Source organism: Lontra canadensis, unplaced genomic scaffold (assembly GCF_010015895.1).
Source record: "Lontra canadensis isolate GAN:19392208 unplaced genomic scaffold, GSC_riverotter_1.0 scaffold3, whole genome shotgun sequence".
Lineage (NCBI taxonomy): Eukaryota > Metazoa > Chordata > Mammalia > Carnivora > Mustelidae > Lontra > Lontra canadensis.
In genome coordinates this window covers 54,471,939-54,494,221 of record NW_022630997.1, presented here as the reverse complement: position 1 = coordinate 54,494,221, position 22,283 = coordinate 54,471,939, and the positions used below count along the sequence as shown (strand labels likewise).

The following is a 22,283-nucleotide window of genomic DNA, read 5'->3' as shown; positions in this document are numbered from 1 at the left end:
TGTTTTGATTGTAATGTCCTTTTGGCTTCTAGAATATTAGCAAATTAAAATCACTCAAAAAATTAAACTGCAAATTTTATTCAGTGGAATTAATGTGAAATTTACATGTGAAGCAAGGGAATTCAGCTCTTTAGGAAGTTATAATGACATATATAATAGACATAAAGTCAACAAAGATAACAAACAAAATTTTTAGAAGTCTTTCAAGAATTTCATCTTCTGGACTTGCAGGAATAGTAGTAGACATTAATATCCAGTTTTTACACATCATATCCAGAATGCTCTTGCTCCCTGATGGGGGAAAAGAGAAAAGTATCTTGAAATAAATATATTTATAATCCTGATTCTTTAACCTCAGTGGAATAGTTGTACTGTAAAAAATAATGATGAGGGAACATCTGTACACATCTGTAATCCACCAATAAACTAAAATACTTTTCCCCCTAATTAATTAAAATATTTTCCACCCACTCATTTTGACCACTTTATGTCATAATCAGACATTTTTCTATATGTCAAATATGCCTTTCTTTCTAAAAAGGGACAGCTTGGGGCACTTGCGTGGCTCAGTCGGTTAAGCTTCTTTCCTTAGCCTCAGGTCATGATCCCGGGGTCCTGGGATTGAGCCCTGCATAAGGGCTCCCTGCTCAGCAGGGAGTCTGCTTCTTTCTCTGCCTGCTGATCCCCCTGTTTGTGTGCTCTCGCTCTATCTCTCTTTGCCAAATAAATGTACAAAATCTTAAAAAAAAAAAAAAGAAAGAAAGAAAAAGAAACAGTTCAAGGAACTAGCAGAATGACCATTCTCTTGTCATGTTATCGTGTAATTAGTTTTTTATGAAATCTTATCTACAAAGTTATTTACCATCATTTCTACTGGCATCAGTGAAATTGCCATTCTTCCCACCTGTATGGGTGGCATCACCAGGAAATGAGAATTAGAAGACACAGAAAAAGGCAGGTGACAAAATGTTTTTTTTAATTAAACAACAAAAGGTCTTTTTCATTGTCCTGATCTTTCCTCAAGATCCTCTCTCTCATTATTTTGGTCACTCAATAAGATATCAATTTCAAAAAATATTATGGAATTTTAAAAGGTATTAATGTGAGTTCTGTGCAGCACACTGCTGGAACATTTTCCAAATGAATGCCTGTCAGGGAGGGAGTTTAGAACCATTCTGAACTCCTTTTTCAGGAATGCAAGGTCAAATAAATCAAGCAGTTTTCAAAGACTTGCATCAGAGTTCCTTTTATACACTCAAAAGGAGTGTCAATACTTTTTAAAAGTGGCAATGTTGGAGTAGAAGAATACTTTTTGCTATTTTCACTCAAAAACCAAAAAAGCAAGTTGAGTTGTAAGAGAGAGGACTAGATGAGGTTTCTACGGTATTGTCTTCTCCCATTTCAGCAATCTGGTTTAAGTTCTGTAATAACTAGCCCCGTTCCTGGAGGAGGGAATGACATGCCCCAAATTACACAGCAGTCACTGGCAAAGTAAACACCTAGAATATCCCTGACATTCAAAGATTCCTTTCGCCTATGTTTCAGAAGCAATGGGTGAGAAGAATATACAAGTTTGTAAAGTGATTTCTTTCATTCCTACGGCCTCCGGCTTGTGTTTCTTTCATCTGTGCTCTGAAGAGCACTTTTACTTTCCTTCAACAACAGCAAGAGACTAAGATAGGAAGTGTGGGAAAGACCAGGTAGCGGGTGGGGACTGATGAGTGAGTAGAAACCCATTTCTCACCTGACTTAATCCCAGGTAATGGTAGATAACCCCACTCCCGGGGTTCACTCCGCAAGCTCTTGCTAGAACAAAGTGCATTCAGCGCAGGTGGTCTCTTAGCAACCTTGGTCCCTGTGTCAAAGCACATTGAAAGGTTTTAGTGGATAGTGAGGTAGTGTACAAAGTAGAGGGGCAGGGTGCCTGCTTGGAGAAACCTCTAAAAGAAGTCAGGAAGATGTCAAAGGGCAGACTTCAGAAAATATGACACTTTAATTTTAATTTATCACAGATTTGTGCAGCTAAATAGTGAAACTTTAACAGAAAGGTTAAGCTGAATTTTAAGGTTTTCCTGGCAAGGAAAACATTCACCATGTCTTTTAAACATTTCTCTCTCTGATTAAACATTTCTCTCTCTGAGAAATGTTTAAAGATACATACATTTGCAACTAGTAAGTAAATTCTAAAGACCTAATACCCATTACAGTGATTATAGATAATAAAACTGTATTATAAACATTAAGTTGCTAAAAGACTAGGTTTTATTTGTTTTCAACGCAAGAAGAGATGATAATTATGTGGTATGATATAGGTATTGGCTAATATTACTATGGCAATCATACCGTACAACTCAATCAAAAAATTCCCTAAGAGTTATTTTAAATATATTTGCTTCAATACCGTCTATGACAATGAACAAAACACCACTGTCTACATAAGACCATAGTTCATGTGACTGTATGTCTGCTATAAATTCTATAAGTTTTAGGACTTTTTATCACTTTTATGAACAAATTAGAAAGTGCAGGAGTAAATTTATTACAAAAGACCAGGCTACAAAATTTAGGCACCATTGGAAGATTATTTATCCAATAAAATGATGGTTATTATAACTACAAAATAATAAAAACACTACTTAGAAAATTATGTTTAGGGGCACCTGGGTGGCTCAGCGGGCTGAGGCTCTGCCTTTGGCTCAGGTCATGATCTCAGGGTCCTGGGATCGAGCCCCACGTCAGGCTCTCTGCTCAGCAGGGAGCCTGCTTCCCCCCACTCTCTCTCCCTGCCTCTCTGCCTGCTTGTGATCTCTCTCTCTGTGTTAAATAAATAAATAAAATCTAAAAAAAAAAAGAAAAGAAAATTGTGTTTAATATTTAAATATGATTGAAACCCATACCTTATGACCACCCGTTACACTACAAAGTACATACGAGATGCATGAATATCCGCATCAGGGCACCTACTGTTCATCATACTCTCCACTCAGCAACAACCCACATGCCCATTAGCAGATAAATAGCTAAATTCATATAACGGAATACTACACAATAATGAACATTAAGCTACAGCTACATACAAAAGCAGGGGTAAATTTTGTGATCATAATATCGAAGTCTTAAAAAGCAAGGCCCCAAAAGGGCTCCTGGCTTGGCACAGTTGGGTAAAGCGTCCAACTTGTGGTTTTGGCTCAGGTCATGATCTCAGGGTCATGAGATCGTGCCCCACCTCAGGCTCTGCACTCAGTATGGAGTCTGCTTGAGATTCTCTCCCTCTGCCCCTCCCACTGCACACACACTCTCTCTCTCAAATAAATAAAATAAATCTTTTTTGAAGAGTGTGCAATTAAGGGGTGCATATGTGAATGGCAACTGTGTAGGAGGTAAATTTATCAAGGAAAGCAAGGGATTGGCTACCATGTCAGGATGGGTGACTTCAGTGAGGGTAACGGAAGGGATAAGTGGGATGAGGAGCTCCCAGCACTGTTTAATTTCTTGTTCTGGGCAGGGCTTGCACTGGCAATCACTTTTTTTTTTTTTAAGAGTTTATTCATTCGACAGAGATCACAAGTAGGCAGAGAGGCGGGCAGAGAGAGGAGGAAGCAGGCTTCCCGCTGAGCAGAGAGCCTGATGTGGGGCTCGAACCCAGGACCCCGGGACCATGACCCAAGCTGAAGGCAGAGGCTTTAACCCACTGAGCCACCCAGGCGCCCCACACTGGCAATTACTTTTTAACCATTTGTTAAACTGTACCTATAAGTTTTATGCACTTTTCTGTATGTATGTTAAACTTCACAACCGAACTACGAGAAAAAAAAAAAAAAAGGAAAGGAAAGAAAAGAACACTAAAAAATACCTACAAATGATCACAGTGGTCAATTTTGGAAGGAAGGACAGTATGTGATTTTTTTATCCTTCTGTTTCCATTTCTCCCATTTTCATTTAAAGGGACATCGCTTGTTTATATAACTTGAGAAAATAAAGAAAATAGTTTCAAAACTGCCAGTCCTCTTCTTTCTCCATATATAGAAAAGTAACGTATACTAATTTTATTTTGTCAAACCGATCATTTAAGCAAGTATGAACTTGGGAAAATTAGATTTATCCATGAAATATTTTAATTGAAAACATATCAGTACAAATGATATATTTTCAATTAAAATGTTTCACTGATAAACTTAACTTTCCTTGAGTTCATTTTAAGTCTCTTTTGCTAAAGAACATGTTCTTGTCTCATCCAAAACACTCATGATCAATAGGAATATGGGTGGTTCCTGTTTGGTTCTTCTGCTTGATGATAGATCTGCTTTTAGATCTCAGTAACTGGAAGGACACAGACTTGTATCATCACAAGCTTACTAATGTGCTCAGATTTTACTGTGGATTAAAATTATGAGTGTCACTGCACCTTGATTTATGTTTTGTCTAATTCTTACATGGCTAGAATGTTTGTAATCAGGTGTTTTTTTCTTTGGGATTGGAGGGACATTTTTTTTGGGGGGGGAAGCTATTTAGCAACAGCAGTTCTCAGGGGGAAAAAAAGATTCCTAGTGTTTTTTATTGGGTACAACATGCACCAAAAATACAAATTTCAGGGGCACCTGGGTGGTTCAGTGGGTTAAAGCCTCTGCCTTCGGCTTGGGTCATGATCCCAAGATCCTGGGACTCTCTGCTCAGCGGGGAGCCTTCTTCCTCCTCTCTCTCTCTCTGCCTGCTTTTCTGCCTACTAGTGATCTCTGTCTGTCAAATAAATAAATAAAATCTTTAAAAAATTTTTTTCAAATAAATTAGGACACTTTTAAGAGTATGATAGACCATATTGAGTGTGACTATTTCGAGACCACAGGCTTATCTTGAATATAGTATTTAAAAGTCATAACTAAAATAATCTCCAATTTCTAATCTAAGACATCCCTGATTATTTTGGGCCTTCGTGTTGAAATTTCAGAAGATTGCGAATAATTTATCATCTCATTCGCAATGCTTCTACCTACCTTTCTTTTTCCTATTTCAGAAGGTACTGGGAATCAAATTATTATTTTTTAGAATGTTGTACTGCAAATACTCTTATCTGTTTTTTAAAATTTGTATTTGTTTTATCTTTTGACTCCAGAAAGAGTCCAAATAGTCTAATTCAAAGTGACCTGTTCATTGTTTATCAGTGGTTGAAAAGTGGCATCGCACAAAGTTGGACAAATGGAGAGTAGCAATAAACTTTGGTCTCTGGGAATGGAATTTCACTGTATGCCCTGTTCTTCCTCCTGACATCAGCTTGTAGGCTCTTGCCTTTTTTTTTTTTTAAAGATTTTATTTATTTATTTGACAGAGAGAGAGACAGCAAGAGAAGGAACATAAGCAGGGGGAGTGGGAGAAGGAGAATCAAGCTTCCCACCGAGCAGGGAGCCGGATGTGGGGCTTGATCCCGACCCCAGGATCATGACCTGAGCCTAAAGCAAACACTTAACAACTGAACCACCCAGGTGGCCCTAGGCTCTTGCCTTTAAAACCTTTATGAACTTGTTTTTATATAAAATGGGGCTTCTCAAATCAACTCTGACTTCTGCAACCATAAGAAGAGTGGATTTGCTAAATGGCTTGCACCTCCCCCCACCACCACCACCAAGTAAGACCTCACCATTTTCTCAATTTCTCTCAACCTCTACTATTTCCCCTCACTGGGCATGGATTCTTGGTCAAGACAAAGAACAGAACATACTTTGGAAAGTCTCTTTTCAGTCAAAAGAAAAACAATTTTCATTGGATTCAAGTTTATAGTCTTAAACTCTTGAGTCATAGTTCAAAAATATTTTCTTTTTTGACAAGAATTTGTACATGCTATTCCTGTTTCCATCAGTATCTAATGGTCAAGATAATATTGAGCAAAGTTGCCTAAAGACACATGTTGAAAAATGACACGTAATTGAAATCTGTCCATTTTTACCTAACAGGTCACTCCAGTAAAGTACAGTAATTCCCATTTATTGAGGAGCTAGCCTGTGCCAGGCTGTGGCCACACGCCATGAGAACATGGAGCAACTACCCAGGGCCACTCAGTATTCTGCGCTGGGTCCGAGATTCTCCTAGCCCAGGGCTCCAGATGGCACCATCTTTCAAATACATAGATTTACTAATATTTTCAAACAAGAAGTTACTTTTGAAAAGATCTGCTTTACAATGGAAATTGACCATACTGAAGTGGAAATACCCGCACGTAATTGTTAATGGCCACTCTTCCTCTTTGGTCCCAGCTCCTTTCTGTGTATGTGAACTGTTGGTCAAATAATGCGATGTACTGCCTTGCGATGGCTCTTCTGGGAGAGAGAACCCTGAATCTGCCAGGATATCTCTACAACAGTCAGCTGTCCGTTCACTCACATCAAAATACCCTGCTCCTTGTGAATGGGACAGTCACAGACCACCAGTGGGACCTTACTCTAGCAACCCGGTTTGTTGAAAGTACAGGTTTTAAAATATATTTATTAGCTTTTTTATCTGCAATTTTATTCTGGTTTATTATTACCTTGTTATCGATCCACTTATCAACCTTTGACTGACAGGTTTTTTTCCCCTTGACCTCCTTAACCTTAACTAGACAAAGAAATAACAAGAATGTTTTCTGCACATGATGGTTGAGCGATGGGTGTAGAATCAGACTGATAGAGTTTCCCTCAGATCTGTTACTTACCATGAAACCTTGGATGATCCCATTAGTGCTTCTAGAAAATGGAGATGAAAATAAAGTACCTATTTCTTAGGGCAGTATGAGCATGAAATGAGATGATTCTTGTGCCGGGCAAGTACACATCATAAGTAATGGTAAATATTATCATAATTATAATCTAGCATATTACCTCCTAGAGGATATCCTTGAACGAGTCATTCTTCTTGGGCTCTCTTTAAACACCTAAACACACAGAACTGTCACACACCTTTGAAACTCAATGGCACCTCCTCTGTGATCTATCCTGACTTCCTCAGGCAGAATCGAAGCCAGCTTGTCTATCCCACATTTCAACTCACTACATTATGATTATTGGTTTGCATATAGCACCGCATAGACTGCGATGAGGATGGCTTTACCCACCTTGGGTCCCAGTGCCTCACAGTATCTGATACCAATCCATTTTCAACAAATATTGATTTAATAGCTGCATGTAAAGTAGAAGTGTTTTCAGAAGACTGGAAAGCCATTTTGTTTAAATGACAATTGCAACAAGAAAAGCATATGTATTAAGTCTACCTTTTCCAGCCAATATTTGAAAAGTAAAATCCCAAAGTTGGGTGCTTTCTACATGGAAAATGTCTCCTTTCAAGTTTATGTTTAATAAAATTATCTTTTAGACACTTCAGAAATCATATGGGAGTTATATCTTGTTGGTGTTTTTGCTTCTGTATTTGTGTTTTGCTTGTAATTAGGGAACCAAGTCTAGTTGCTGGAAGGCAACCAAAATTTGGCAGCAGCCATAGGGGATTTTAGGATAGGAACATCCTGTTAGGATGGCTACCGTTTCTACGGCATCATGGAGATTTGTCCCCTGGGGTCTCTAGAAATGGCCACTGGTTGTGGCAGGGCAGGAGACCTTCAAATTTGAGTCATTTAGAAGTTAACTAAAAACTCAGACCTATTCAACAGTATTGTGCGTTACATAAGTTTCTAAAATTTGAGTTCAAATTGCATTTTTTGAACTAACTAAGCCTCCCTTAGATTCTGCCCAAAGCCGAATTATGTGAGAAAGGAAATTTAACACACATCTGAAAAATTAATTCATCAATGATACGAGTCTTGTATGAGAGAAATCTTGTTGAATGAGAATCATAATAAATGGCATATGGCTTTACACTTAAATGACTGCCGGCATGATCGTTGTACCTTGTTTCCTGCTTGAGATAGGATTTCAAAGAGATTTTTCTCTTTCCAGCTAAGAAAAACAATAGTAGTGAAAGGTCTGAAATATGACAGAAATGTTGGCTCTGGGAAAGGTATTTGCGATTTTGACACTTCCCATCGGACCAACGAGGTCCAGAGAAGGACGGGAATTCCAGAGACTTGTCCGAGGCTCCCTCCACAGCTACTGTCTTTCACAAAGACCATCACGATGGCCTCAGCCATGTTTTGATGTTTGAGATAAATCGTTTCTGCATTTCACTCACCTATTTGGAGACACTCTACCTTCCTCACCTCCCAACTTCTCTGATTCCGGCCAGGGTCATACCAGAGAGTCCAAAACCAAGGAAGTTGCAAGCGAAGACTGGAACACTTTTGGCAGGTCACAACTTGTCAAAGTAGACTTCCGCTGAAGACAAAAACCGTGTGCTTGGTCACAGATGGTCGGTCAGCAAAGTGCAGCGAGGAGAGAACATAGGTTTTAGAGCCAGACCAGACTGGTTTTAGATCCCGGTTCTAGCTGGTATGACCCTGTAGCCTCAGACCCTGCCCTTAACGTCACCTGCTACTCAGAGATGCTATCGGTCCTGCAGGGGATCGAAAGGATTTTATTCGTCACTATCATTAGGAAGAACCTATGAATGCTTTGATTGTCATCGCATAAAGCCCGAAACCATGAGTAATTAGCACTCCTATTTCCTTAGTTCTAGAAACTGAAGAGCAGAGAGGTTAAATAAACCACTTCACATAACACACCAGGGATAAACGGGGATCTGAATGAAGGTCTTTCTGGCCCCACAGCCTTTGCCGCTGCTGCTGTATCTCAGGATCAGGAAGAAGGGAAGCCAGGAGCCCAGCATGCTGCCTGGTGCTCGAGCAAACAGTGGTTGTTGCAGTGAAGCCGAGGAATCAGAAACATGGTCACTTCCCCGCCGCCCAGCACCGTGGAAAGCGTAGTGACTCCGATGGAGGAGAGGAAACAAGTGGATCTAGAGATGGAAAAGGGAGGTGGAGACAGGCATGCAGATATGTGGGCTGGATTGCGGGGCAGCACTCCCTAGGGTCCCCCGACCCTTAGGGAGCTGGGGGGCTCCCCAACCTGGGTGGATCTACTCTCTTCAACTCTCCCTCTCATGCTTTATTTCTGTCGATCCTGTGCAGTTGGGGCCTTCCTGGGCCATCCTGACCATGCCTCGAATTTTGTTAAGTAAATATCTTGGCCCTAAAATGAGCTATTTTTTGACACATGAACAAAGGTCTCTTAATCTTCCATTACCAAGACTTCTGAAGGTTAAGATATCTCACTGGCACATTCCTGCCCCAAATAGGAGATTGTGCATTGCCCCCAAGTTACGGGCACTTAACATGAAGAAGTCTTCTGGAACCACAATAATCCAAATGTTATCAGTCTTCTCCCTGACAAGTTCCCCGACCTTCTCCATGAATCACAGCTATAGTGTCCTCTTACAAGGCCAGATGAACTGCCCCGAGTCTGGGTGGGGATCAGCTCTGCAAGGTTTTAGGAGGAAGCCCCGGCACATATTTGTCCTGCCGTGGTGTGAGGAAGCAGGAGTGAGACAGAGGGTGTTGTTTGTGAGGTCTGCGATTTTTATCTGCAGAATTCATACAGCCACACAATGGCCCTTCCAGGCTGGGGGCTGGTGAGTGGAGGAGAGTGGAGGCCTGTCTGGAGGTCTTTTGGAGCTCTAAAAAGCATCTGGCAGAACCTTTCCAACTACTTTCTGCAACACACACGCTGCATAAATTCTGTGGTGGCAATTTTGGATTCATTAAGGCACAGATTTGATTTCTGAAACCATTTAAGTGTTTTTTGGAGTCAAGTTTAGCTGAGAAGGTAGGTGGCTGGGGGGGAGAACAGAATTTCAAGTTAAATGAAAATCTGTGAGTCTTTAAAGGCAGAATTATACTTCCAGCATTTAGCACAGGCCTTAGAAGAAACTATGTGTTTAATAAAAAGTAAGTGGGGGCAACTGGGTGGCTCAGTTGTTTCAGTGTCTGTCTTCAGCTCAGGTCATGATCTCAGAGTCCTGGGAACGGGCCCAAGTCAGGCTCTCCACTCAGTGGGGAGTCTGCTTCTCCCTTACCTGCTGGCCCTCTCCCTGCTCGTGTGTGCTATCCCACGCACGGGCTCTCTCGCTCTCTTGCAAATAAGTAAATAAAATCTTTTTAAAAAGTAATTGGTGAAGTGGGAGGTCGAGGGGTTAAGGATGAGGCACCGGTTTAAGGTGCTGTCCTTTTATGCCTCACCAGCTCATTACTTAGAAGGTGAATCTTAGGAGGAACCCTGAAAATTCCTGAATCATTTTCCAAGAATTTACAGCCTTCCAAGGGGAAGTCTAACCAACAATGCCTGTTTTTGGTGGGTCAATTTTGGATGTGAAGGCCTGTGGAATTCGGGCCCTATCTGTCTTCTGTCTGAACTTCTCAAGTACCACGGAAAAAGCCCATTCTGACTTGTGCCTGAGTTACTCACAAAATGACTCCTTTCTCCTACTGTATAGATACAGAGTTCACTGATGCCTTGCTAACCTTGCACACAGTAGGAATTAAATAAATGTGTGCATGATGAAAGCTTGTAGAGGAAAGCAAGAATCTCATCTCCTGTTTCCTCCAGGCACAGAATCGATCTGGCAATGGGGGGGAACCAGTCCCTTCTAGTCATAGAAACACATAACCGAAAGACAAATGTTAGAATACGGGTAAAGCTGGTAAGTTTATGAAAATACTAGCTTACACTCTGAAATTGTTTTGGGAGCTTTGGCATCTTCCTTGATCTTAGCTATAGCCTAACGTCCCAAACTGCCAACCATATGCCCCAGCTTCGACCTCCACACAGTTTGCCCATCCTAAGAGGAAACCAGTTATTGTCTCTCTACCATTTATTTTTTTCCTTCGTCCTCCTTGTTTTTTCCTTCCAAGATTTAATTTAAATTCAAGCTAGCTAACAAAATAGGGTAGTTTTGGTTTAGAAGTAGGATTTAGTGATTCATCACTTACATATGACACCCAGTGCTCATCACAACACGTGCCCTCCCTAATGTCCATCAACCATTTACCCCATCCCCTGTCCACCTGCCTCCTTCATCTCTACCACTTAGATTAATACTTTCTGTCAAAGACCACCCTGGAGTGTCTAGATTTGAATCTGAAACAAACAAGAGATGATTAAAAAGATTCAGGAGACATTCAAATGAGGGATTTCATAAATAACGTTAGTATACTTGGCCACTTATAAACATTATGAGAAAACCCCACTCCGCTCAGAGAGCTTAGGACTTGCTTGAACTCGCACAGTTGGTTAGCTCTCCAGGCCAGGGCTCCACACCAGGCCAGCACCGGCCTCCTTCCAGTTCGCTGCAATGCCTCCCTCACACATGTCACTTAGAAGCCTGATGCCCACGTTCAAGAGCACCGAATATATGTAGCCAAAGCAGGAAGCTGCATGCGTCCCCCGTCCGGAAGAATGACTGGACTGTCTGGTTTCAGCTGAGCTCGCAAGGACCAAGCAGGTCCTCGTTTTCCAGACAGAAAACACGGTGACCTACTTTTCAGGACTCTCAGAAGCAACCATTATAAAGGAGGCTGCAAAGACAAAGCCTTCGGCTAAAAGAAAACAAGAAGGCGATGAAACCCTGGAACAAGGCAGGTGCCGTGTCTGAATGGAGACTCCAGCACGGGGGAACGACAAGACCCACATCGCCTGGGCAGCCCTCCGTGCGTACACTCTCCCTGGGTGAGACTTCCTTTAGCAGTCACTGGAGCGGCGGGAATACCAAGCATACCACCAGGTGTGGGCAAGTCATTTAGGATTTATTACTCCCTTGCTTCTCCTCCTACCTTTACTTAGCCAGAAGGAAACGAGAGGAAGCGAATTCTAATTCATTCGTCTGTCGTGCAAACAGCCTCATACTCATTGAAGGGAGGTTGAAACAGAGTGAGAGAAATTGGCTTTAGGAGTCTAAGTTTTGGCTTACTGTATTCTCCCCCTACCAGAAGCAAACAGGAGTTACAGAAACTTCCCTCCCACATCCACATTGCAAAACGTCCTAGAGTTTAAAAACCCAAACTTACTGCTCAGGGGCTCGGTAAGTGAAGTCCAAAGCCAAGGAGAATGATGTCTCTTCTCTTTTGTGAAAAACACCATATGCTCTTAGGTGGGTTGGGAGATGCGCTGGGCCGTTATTAATAACTGGCTTAGAGCTTCATGAAGAAACATGAGCCAGGCTGTCACGGGAGGAGGCAAGTGGAAAGGAACTGACAGGCACAGGTGGGATAAATTACAACAAAAATATGCTTGGACCCGCACAGGAGCTCAAACAGCCCGTGAGGAGGGGAATCGAAACCGCTCCCCCGCCCCAGTAATCAATAAACCCTTCTGTCAGATGTTCTAAGAATCAAACCATAACTTACAAGAATACCGTTTTATTCTCTTGGAGAACACCATGACTCATTTAACGTCATACTATCCTTTGTTCTTCTGAGTGATCCTTTTCCACGGATAGCTGAATATCTTTTCACATGTATCCATTTTGCTTTGTTTACCTTGACTTCCTCCTGTTTTTAAAATATATAAACAAATGGATTTTCAAAAAAGAAAGAAAGAAACACTTAACAAATGGATTTTCAAACGCACATTATCATTTTGAGATCTAGTTGCCTGTGAGCATATCCCTGTCTTCCCCTTAAGGAACCCGAAAGAATTCCCAGCAAAGTGTATGTATGTGAGTGTGTCGGGGGAGGGGAGCAGGCCTTGGGATAGTATCACACAAGGGAAGCTGCAGCTTTGAAGTCCAAAGACGAGAAGTGGAGTCACAACCTGGCTACTGGTTGCAGTGTGTCTCCTTTTGAAAAACTGTATCTCACAAAAAGCCCAAAAAAGATACACCTCCCCAGTCCCCAACAACTGATGTTAAATTGTTTGGATCATTAACAGCATGTCTTCAGACCTAAATTAAATTAAACATTAGCTCTCCCCGTCTGTCTGGGTGTTGAAAAGGAAACTGACCGTTAGACAAAGTTATTGAAATACATAAGGATACAAACCGAAGGGAAAAAATCTCGTCAAATTGCCTCATTCTTAAGGTTCTAGCCATCTGTCACCTTGGCTCAGGCCTGGTGACTGTCCTTTTTCCAAACTAAACCCTTTTCAACCAAATCCTGGGGGTGAGGGGAACTCAAAACCCCTCACTACAAATAGTGGAGTGCTACTTTGCTGAGGCAACTGTTAAAAAGAGAAAGTAAGGGGCGCCTGGGTGGCTCAGTGGGTTAAGCCTCTGCCTTTGGCTCAGGTCATGATCCCGGGGTCCTGGGATCGAGCCCTGCATCGGGCTTTCTGCTCAGCGGGGAGCCTGCTTCCTCCTCTCTCTCTCTCTGCCTGCCTCTCTGCCTACTTGTGATCTCTGTCTGTCAAATAAATAAATAAAAATCTTAAAAAAAAAAAAAAAAGGAGAGAGAAAGTAATATACCAGTGACCACCGGTTTAAGAGATGGGTAGGAGGGAACAGAGTAGGTACAAGGCCTTAATTTTCTTTTTCATTCACTGATCAGTTACAATTCTTGAGTACCCACTGAATATACGTACCTTTATAGAACACATTCATGTACTATTGTGAATACATGACGTACATCATAAAACACAAATGGAATTTTCTTAAAGATGAAATTTAAAAATAGACATTTTGATATCGTCTTAACACCCCCTCAAGGGTCATTTTGACCAGTGCCTGCGGCCCGAGATCCCACTCTGCAGATGACTGGGGAGTGGTTCCAAGCCCTAGCTCTCACTTACTACCTGCTGTGGGTTGAATTGTGTCCCTCAAAAAGATATGTTCAAGACCTCCCTCCCAGGACCTGTGACTGTGGCCTTACTTGGAAATAGGACCTTATATAATCCTCGTATAATCCATTTAAGATGAGCTCTTACTGGATTAAGATTGGTAATACTGGGCCCTAACCCAGTGACTGCTGTCCTTAGAAGAGAGGGCAATTTGGACCCAGAGAGGACACCATGTGACAAAGGAAACAGAGACAGAATGGTAGGTCCACGAGCCAGGAACACCGAGGGCCGCTGGCAGACACTTCAGCTATGACAACACAAGGAAGCATCCCCTCCGGGTGACTTCAGAGAAAGGAGGGCCTTGTGGACACCTGGATCTTGGACTTTCAGTTTCCAAAACAGAGACAATACATTTCTGTTGTTTTAAGCCACCAAGTTTGCGGTCATTTGTCCCTCAGCCCTAGGAAACGAATATATTAATTATGTGATATTAGCAAAGTGACATTAGTAATGTGACATATTCTTCTTGTGCCTCAGTTTCTTCATCTGTAAAATGGCAATCGAAAAGGGATCAGGCTGTTTCAAGAAATGAGTGACATTAAGACATGCCCTGTCCTCAGCATGGTGCCGGGAACACTCAAAAAATAGCTTGCACTTTGGGAAGCTTTACGAGCAAGGACAGGGGCTGGCCAACTTTGGTGGAGCACTCCTTCAAAAACTTGCCACTCGGCAACTTGTGTGGAGGCGGTGGGAGCAGGGTGGGTGGAGAAGGGGCAGTGGCGTGATACTGCTGGGCTCTACCTGAATCCTGTTCCCCTGAAATTGCTCACCACTTTGTGTTCCAGGAAGAGGTTTACCACAAATAACCACCTTTCTACAAATGACTTCGACAAGACTGGTGGGTAACTCCCTTGTTCACGGCAGCAAGCCCAGACACAAACCCTCTCCATTGCCTTCTGTCTCAGAAACGGTCAGCTGAGCCTTTTGCCCCCACTGACTAATCTGAACAAAATACCTGCTAACGTGCCTTGACCGAACTCTACTCAGGCTTCTCTCTCCACGGTCCCCTGAACTTTGACCCACCTGCATCAGAATACAGAACAGCCCTTCCTTAGCATGTTTTCCAAAAATAAGTTGACCACAGACATTCTCTAATCAGTTGTCTAATCATACACCCTCTCACCTAATTGTGGACACCCAGTCCTTTCAGCTTTGTTTACTCCTCTTTATTAAAAAAAAAAAAGCCAATTTTTTTTCCTTTTTTTAAAGATTTTATTTATTTGACAAAGAGAGAGAGACAGCGAGAAAAAGAGCACAAGCAGGGGGAGCAGCAGAGGCAGAGGGAGAAGCAGACTCCCCGCTGAGCAGGGAGCCCCACATGGGGCTGGATCCCAAGACCCTGAGATCATGACCTGAGCCGAAGGCAGATGCTTAACAACTGAGCCTCCCAGGTGTCCCGAAAAAGCCATTTTCTGCCTGAAATTTGAGATGCTTGTAGATCTTTTGATCACTGTTTTCTGAATTTTAATGGGTCCCTGCCATATTATGTCTCTTCTTTTTAATAATTTAAAATGTCTTTAATTGTGGTAAAATACACATATCATAATCTTTACCATCTTAATCATTTTTTAAAAGATTTTATTTATTTATCAGAGAGAGATACAATATAAGCAGTAGGGGGTGGCAGGCAGAGGGAGAATCAGGATCCCAGCTGAGCAAGGAGCCCGAAGCCGGACTCAATCCCAAGACCCCGGGATCATGACCTGAGTTGAAGGCAGACACTTAACCTGACTGAGCCACCCAGGCGCCTCTCATCTTAATTACTTTTAAGTTTCCATTCAGCAATGTTAAGTATATTTACACTGTTGGGCAACAGACGTTCAGAACTTTTTCATCTTGCAAAACTGAAACTCCATACCCCCTAAACGGCAACTCTCCCCTCCCCCTTCCCCCCAGCCCCAGACCCTGTCAACCACCTACAGCAGTCTTTTCAAATAAAGTCTCTCCTTACCTGAATCTAGATTTGTTTTTCTTGGACGGTTTTCTGGTGCCTTGTCTTACATAGAGTGCCGACCACCCCCCAGACCCCTCGGTCTTCACCCCGGTGTTCATGCTGGCTTCTCAGACTCTGCGTCCTGGGGGTGTGGCATCCATGATGGTGAGTGGATCCAGGGCTCTGGACATTTGTGTGTTGTAACACTCTAAGGAGCTTCACTGATTCTTTCAGGCAAGGAGAATTTTCTCTGTCTCTTCTGCGAGGCTTCTTCCATTCTTCCTCTGTTTCTCTAATGGTTTGTTTTGTAAGGAAATACCCTCAGCTCCTCCACTGAGGTCTGAACAAGGGGTGATTGGGATTGTGTAAGGAGAACTAGAGGAATAAAACAAGTAGTATCTTTTCTGTCTTCTTTAAGGTCTTATGTCTGATTAAATCATCTAATCCCCTGGGTTACTGGATATATTAGTTTCCCTGGGCTGTCATCATAAAATACCAGAACTAGGAGGCTGTTAACAATGGAATTTTGTTGTCTCACAGATCTAGAGGCCTCAAGTCTGAAATCAAGGGTCCGGGGCCAGGGAGGGAGGTGTCCTCCTCTGGAGGCTATAGGGGAAGAGCCCTCCTTGCCCCTCCCTGGCTCCGCACAGTCATCTTCTCCCTGTGTGTCTCTATCTTCTCTTCTTTTAAGGACACCAGTCATATTGGATTATGGCCCACCCCAATGACCTCCTCCTAACTTGTTTATCCCTATACACACCCTATTTCCATGTAAAGCCACATTTATAGGTACCAGAGTTAGGACATCGACATGTCTTTAGAGGGGACACAATTTGATCCAGGACAATAATTCTCTCTCTGGCACTCCCCTCCTCTTCTCCCTCCCTCTACCTTGCCACGATGACACTGATTCAGTTCAATATCTTCAGTAAGGCCAAATTTTCCTGAAGACCCCTTGGTACTCGAGTGACTTCTTGAGGAAACGAGACAACTCCTCAGTCTGGTCCGCACCTAAAATCTTCCTTCCTGTCATTCCCTGTCCCTCATGGCTCCTTCTTCCTCCTTTTTAATAAGTCTGACCTTCCTTTAAATTCCCTTGAATTGTTTGATCTGTTCCCCTTCAAAACCCTTCCATCTTCCATCTCTCTATCTACCCTACCCTTCCCGGCTGGCCCCTCAGCTCCTATAGTCACTGGAGCTAGAGGTGGCCCTCCCCTTGTCAGGGTCCTCAAGGGGTTCAAGGACCCTAAGAGCAATCACTTGAGGTTGAAAAATGAACTGGAAACAGATGGGATATTTAAGACACTTAGACGGGCTTTGGACACACACAGAGGGCCACTTGGTCCCACTCAGCCCTTTGTCCAAAATTTCATTCACAGTTCAGAAGATGACATATCTCTCCCTCTCTCTCTTTCTCAAGTAAAAAAAAAAGTTACCCTTGAATGAAACTCTCTGGGACACACAATTGCAGAAAGAACTAATACAAGATAACCAGGATACACCCTTATTAAGGGAAAGGAGAGTAGATTTGTCCTAAAGTAATGACTGGGTGTTTAAGAACGAGGAAGAGAAACATGTAGGACAAAATCTGAATGGAGAGAGAAAGTTGTAGAAGTTTCATAGAAAGATAATTTCATTTGTCATGGTCAATGCTGGTGAAAGTTTGATGGGCTTATTTATAAGTTTTTCTTTAAAAGAGCTTTAGTATCAGGGCACTTGGGTGGCTCAGTCGATTAAGTGTCTGCCTTCGGCTCAGGTCATGATCCTGGGGTGCTGGGATCCAGCCATACGTTGGGCTTTCTGCTCAGCGGGAAGGCTATTTCTCACTCTCCTCCCCACTTGTGCTCTCTCTCATTATCTCTGTCTCTCTCTCTCTCAAATAAATAAATAAAACCTTAAAAAAAGAGAAGAGTTTTAGTATCAAATATTATACTGATGCAAAACTAAACTTTTGTCTTTGCTAAATGAATGAAATCTTCCTATTTGGGAAATAGCTAAAGTTCTTTACAATCATGTCATATTTATTTATTGATTGATTTGCAGGGTGGGGAGGGGCAGAGGGAGAGAGAGTGAGAGAGAGAGAGAATCTTAAGTAGGCTCCATGCCCAGCACAGAGCCTGATGCGGGGCTCCATCTTACAACCCTGAGATCATGACTGGAGTCGAGGCTCAAGAAAGCTTTTAAAAGTCCATTCTGAGATTTCTTATGAAAGCTTCGAACAAAGCAAACTTGAAAGGCCTGCACATTAAATCATCATTCTTGCTGCACCTCTGCCAATAATCAAGTCATATCTAATGAGACTAGCTTTATTTTATGATTGAGAATGATCTTTCCTTGTGATCATCTTTGATCAAAAGGGAGATAACTCTCGAGAGAATTTTGTGTTTCAGTGGAAAACAGTAGCACAGCCTGTGGGTTATCAGATTCTGGCCCTGTTCATTGTTTCTGAGCTAGCCTGGGCATCTTTGTAATTGCCTGTAACTGAGGGATATGCACTCCTGTAAACTGAACTCGATCCTATCATCTTGCACACATTGTCAAAACTTGTTAAATGTTCACTTCTGTTATTTTCCTTCAGTATCTGTGTACAACCATCCAAACTAATATTTCCAATTTTTCTCCCCTCCCCACCCTGTCTTGGCATCACCAAGAACAAAAATATGACTTAGCAGATCCTCCTTGGGACTTTAGGTTGCCTTGTCATTGGCTTCTTCCCCAGCATCTGAGGCAGCAGTGCAACCTAAAACCTCTGTAGGGCCGCCTGGGTGGCCCAGTCGTTAAGCGTCTGCCTTTGGCTCAGGTCATGATCCCAGGGTCCTGGGATCCAGCCCTGCATGGGCTCCCTGTTCAGCAGTGAGCCTGTTTCTCCCTCTCCCACTCCCCTTGCTTGTGTTCCCTCTCTCACTGTGTCTCTCCCTGTCAAAGAAACAAAATCTTTTAAAAAATAAAAAAATAAATAAAACCTCTATAGACCTCAAAAGACTTCCCCGCAGCGGCCCATGCACAGACCAGATTTCTCCCTGGAAAGGGCATTGTCTGGGCTAGCAAAGAAACCTGATGAAATGCTCAGGTCATGTGTGCCTTTATATACAAGGCAACCATGACCACGGACAGCATTTCCAAGAGCACTGACATCTTAGCTTCGACAAGTGCAATGACCAGTGCTGGATTACCACCTGCCTCTCGGAACCTACTGGAATACACAGCCCCAGGGCAACTCTTGGCTGTTTACCTAAAATAACTATTTATTTTTAATATTTCTCTATTTCACTCCAGTCAACTTTCTCTTCAAATGCCTGATCAGTGGGATTCTTAGTCAACCGATCTTATCTACTACCTCTCAGTAGACGACTGTCTGATGTTTCAGAAACAACACCAATGAGAGTCTTCTGGAGACTATTTTTTTAGATGGTTTTTCCACTCAGGAGATTTAAGACTGCCTCTGAGTTGTTAGTGATAAATGATATCTATTCATCTTGAACAAAAGAAGGACTGACATGGGGGTACCTGAATGGTTCGGTCGGTCAAGCATCTGTCTTTGGCTCAGGTCCTGATCCCAGGGGCCTAGAATGGAGGCCCCAGTCAGGCTCCCTGATCAGTGGGGAGTTTGTTTCTCCCTCTGCTTCTGCACCTTTCCCCTTGCTTGTGCTCTTCCTCTCCTCTCTCTCTCTCTCAAATAAATACACAAAATCTTTAAAAAAAAGAAAAAAAGGGACTGACAATGCTGAATTTCTAAAAATTTTTGAGTGTAGTAAAAGACACATAACATTAAATCTACCATCTTCACCATTTTCCGGTGTATGGTTCAGTGGTGTTAAATGCATCCACATTGTTGTACAACCAATCTCCAGAACTCTTTGTATCTTGCAAAACTGAAATTTTTTGTCCATTCAAAAATAACTCCCCATTCTCCTCTCTTCCCAACCTCTGGTAAACCACTGTGCTACTTTCTGTTTCTATGATTTTTTTTTAAGATTTTATTTGTTTATTTGACAGAGGTCACAAGTAGGTGGAGAGTCAGGCAGGGCAGGGGGTGGGGGAAAGTAGGCTCCCCACTGTGTAGAGATGCCGGGTTCCATCCCAGGACCCTGAGCCCTGATCATGACCTGAGCCCAAGGCAGAGACTTTAACCCACTGAGCCACCCAGGCACCCCTGTTTCTATGATTTTGACCACTCTAGAGACCTGGTGTGAGTGGACTTGTACAGCATTTGTCTTTTGGCCACTGGTTTATTTCATTTACACAATGTCCTCAAGATTCATGGGTGTTGTAGCATGTCAGAGTTTCCTTCCTTTTCAAGGCTGAATCATATTCTATTAAATGCATTTACCATGTGTTGTTTATCCATTCATCCATCAGCGGATGATAATGTTGAACTTTACCTGAGCCTTATGTTCCTAGAAAACAGTAGTCAAGAAATCCCCTCACACTTTTGTGCTTCAAAATGGCTTTCTAAAAAGAACCACAGTTGTTTTGTGACTTAGGTAAGACCCACGGATGGCCAATTACTTATCTAAGACAAGACCAGACACACACTCTCCAACTTCCCCTTCTTTGTCTCATAAAATGATTAGCTGAATTGTTTGCTCCTACCAACCAATCTGGATAGAATACTGGCTAAACTTTAGTCAAGCTTCTCCCCTTCCCACAGGCCCTTGAACTCTCACCCCCAGATTAGAACGCAGAACAGCCTTTCCTCACCACCCCAGTCTGCAGAAACTTGTGAGACACTTGCTGATCTTCCGTACAGAATGTTCTCACCATTGCAATAGTCCCATCTACCTATTGCAATCGTCTTCTCAAATACAATTTCTCCATACCTTAGTCTGGATTTGTTTTTATTTGACCGGGATTAATGAGAAAATGCTGAGAGGTGTACTGCTAGACACAGACTGAGAACCATGGATGTGGTCCCAGACTTTAGGCAGATAATAATTTCTTTTTTTTTTTTAGAGTTTTTTTTTAAAGATTTTATTTATTTATTTGACAGAGGGATCACAAGTAGGCAAAGAGGCAGGCAGAGAGAGAGGGGGAAGCAGGCTCCCTGCTGAGCAGAGAGCCCGATGTGGGGCTCAATCCTGGGACCCTGAGATCATGACCTGAGCCAAAGGCAGAGGTTTAACCCACTGAGCCACCCGGTCACCCCAGATAATAATTTCTTAATCCCATTTTCTAGGTAAGGAGGTGGAACTATAAGAAGGCCAAAGGACAGGCTGACAGTCCCAGCACCATGACAGAGTGGGAATCAGGTGCTATTGCTGATCTCATACAAAACAATGGCCTTTCCAGCGTGAACGTGCCTAATCTTGGTCAATATTTGTAGTTGATGAAAACTTTCTCCAGTATTCTAAGAAAAGGCAAATGGATCCAAGAGTGGAAAAAAATGAACAGAATACCCAGAGCTTAAAGGAACCTCGTTCCATCCATGGAAATGAATGAAAACCATCCAAATGAGAACCACCAAGTCTGTTTATTCAGAGGCTGCTCCAGCAAGGGAGTTGGCCACCATCACATACACTGGGTGGAGACTCAAAGGCAGGCAGAACACTGGGAGCGCTTTACAGCGCATAAAAAAGAAGGCCCCAAGTGTGGCCTGACTGGAGGCTGGAGGCATGGGGCTGCCGTACATAGGCTAACTAAAGTTGGGAAAACCTATGTGACTGGTTAGGAAATACATGTTGGCCTTCCTACCGTGGGTCCTAAATGAGAAGTGGGTGCAAACTGGAGGCAAGCTGTCGTTACAGAGCCCTGGCCGACTGCAGCTGTTGGCCACGGGAGTTATGAGCTGGCTTCTGGGACTGCTTACTGTTGTAGCCGGCTGGCATTCTGGGCTGATTGCAGCAGGCTGTAGGTCAGAGTACGATTTTTATAAGTAGCCCGATCCTTGTATATTCATCCTCTCAGGTCTCTCAAGGACTCTGCATTCATAAGAGGCCTTCACGCCAGCCCCGCTAGTGATCCCACACTCAGACCAGGGATGACGGCAAGAGGCTTGCAGAGGAGAGAAGGCATGTAGAGGCTAAGTGTGTTTCAATGGTCTTCACCCCCACCCCCACATTGTCTTTTTTTTTTTTTTAATTAAAAGGTGAAAATCAGAGCCTGAGCATCATTGGCTTTCCAGGGCTCTCGGACAATTCACAGACTAAGACCCACCTGCTTGCCTTCCATGGCTTCTTGGTTCACAGAATCTCAGAAAACCCAAAGGACTTCAGCAGCCTGCTCACATGGCCCTCATAGTTAGCAGGCTGGGAGAGAGAGTTACAGAGATTACAGTGCTTAGGTTCTAGTCTAATTCGGCTGAGACCTCCTTGAGGCAGCAGGGGGGACTAGATGTCCTCAAGGAGCTTAGCCAGTGTGTGAGATAAGTGAGTACACACACTACACACATTCCCAGACCTACCATGCACGGTCTCAGCTCTGAGCTCCTAAATGCTATTCCTTATGTCTAAAAAACCTATCCTTCCCCTAATTTCTCACTGTGAATTCCCTTTTGCCCCTCAGTTCCTCGTTGCAGCATTACCTCTAGGAATACTTTCCCACACCCCAGACTCCTCAACACACACATATGCCCCCAAAGAGTGCCTTGAGCTCACCTTTCCTGGAGGGCCTAT

The 22,283-nt window shown here is 42.9% G+C and overlaps 1 protein-coding gene and 1 long non-coding RNA gene across 4 annotated transcripts; both read right to left on the bottom strand.

Annotated features, from left to right (window-relative positions):
* Window positions 1-62: 62 nt before the first annotated feature.
* Window positions 63-12,206, bottom strand: MRLN (myoregulin). 3 transcript variants are annotated; one of them, XM_032842528.1, is made up of 3 exons: window positions 11,975-12,206; window positions 1,745-1,855; window positions 63-291 (listed from the first exon to the last, which is right to left on the bottom strand). In XM_032842528.1, the coding sequence occupies exons 1-3, from the start codon at window positions 12,045-12,047 to the stop codon at window positions 131-133; spliced, it is 345 nt and encodes a 114-aa protein (XP_032698419.1). In that variant the 5' UTR covers window positions 12,048-12,206; the 3' UTR covers window positions 63-130. The 3 variants fall into 3 exon arrangements, with proteins under 3 accessions (XP_032698419.1, XP_032698428.1, XP_032698437.1); XM_032842537.1 differs by lacking the exon at window positions 11,975-12,206 and adding an exon at window positions 8,168-8,268; XM_032842546.1 differs by lacking the exon at window positions 11,975-12,206 and adding an exon at window positions 6,683-6,697.
* Window positions 12,207-12,399: 193 nt separating this feature from the next.
* Window positions 12,400-21,845, bottom strand: LOC116858024. Its single transcript, XR_004380856.1, has 3 exons — window positions 21,826-21,845; window positions 14,695-14,762; window positions 12,400-12,457 (listed from the first exon to the last, which is right to left on the bottom strand). It is a non-coding gene; the product is annotated as an uncharacterized LOC116858024 (long non-coding RNA).
* Window positions 21,846-22,283: the final 438 nt, after the last annotated feature.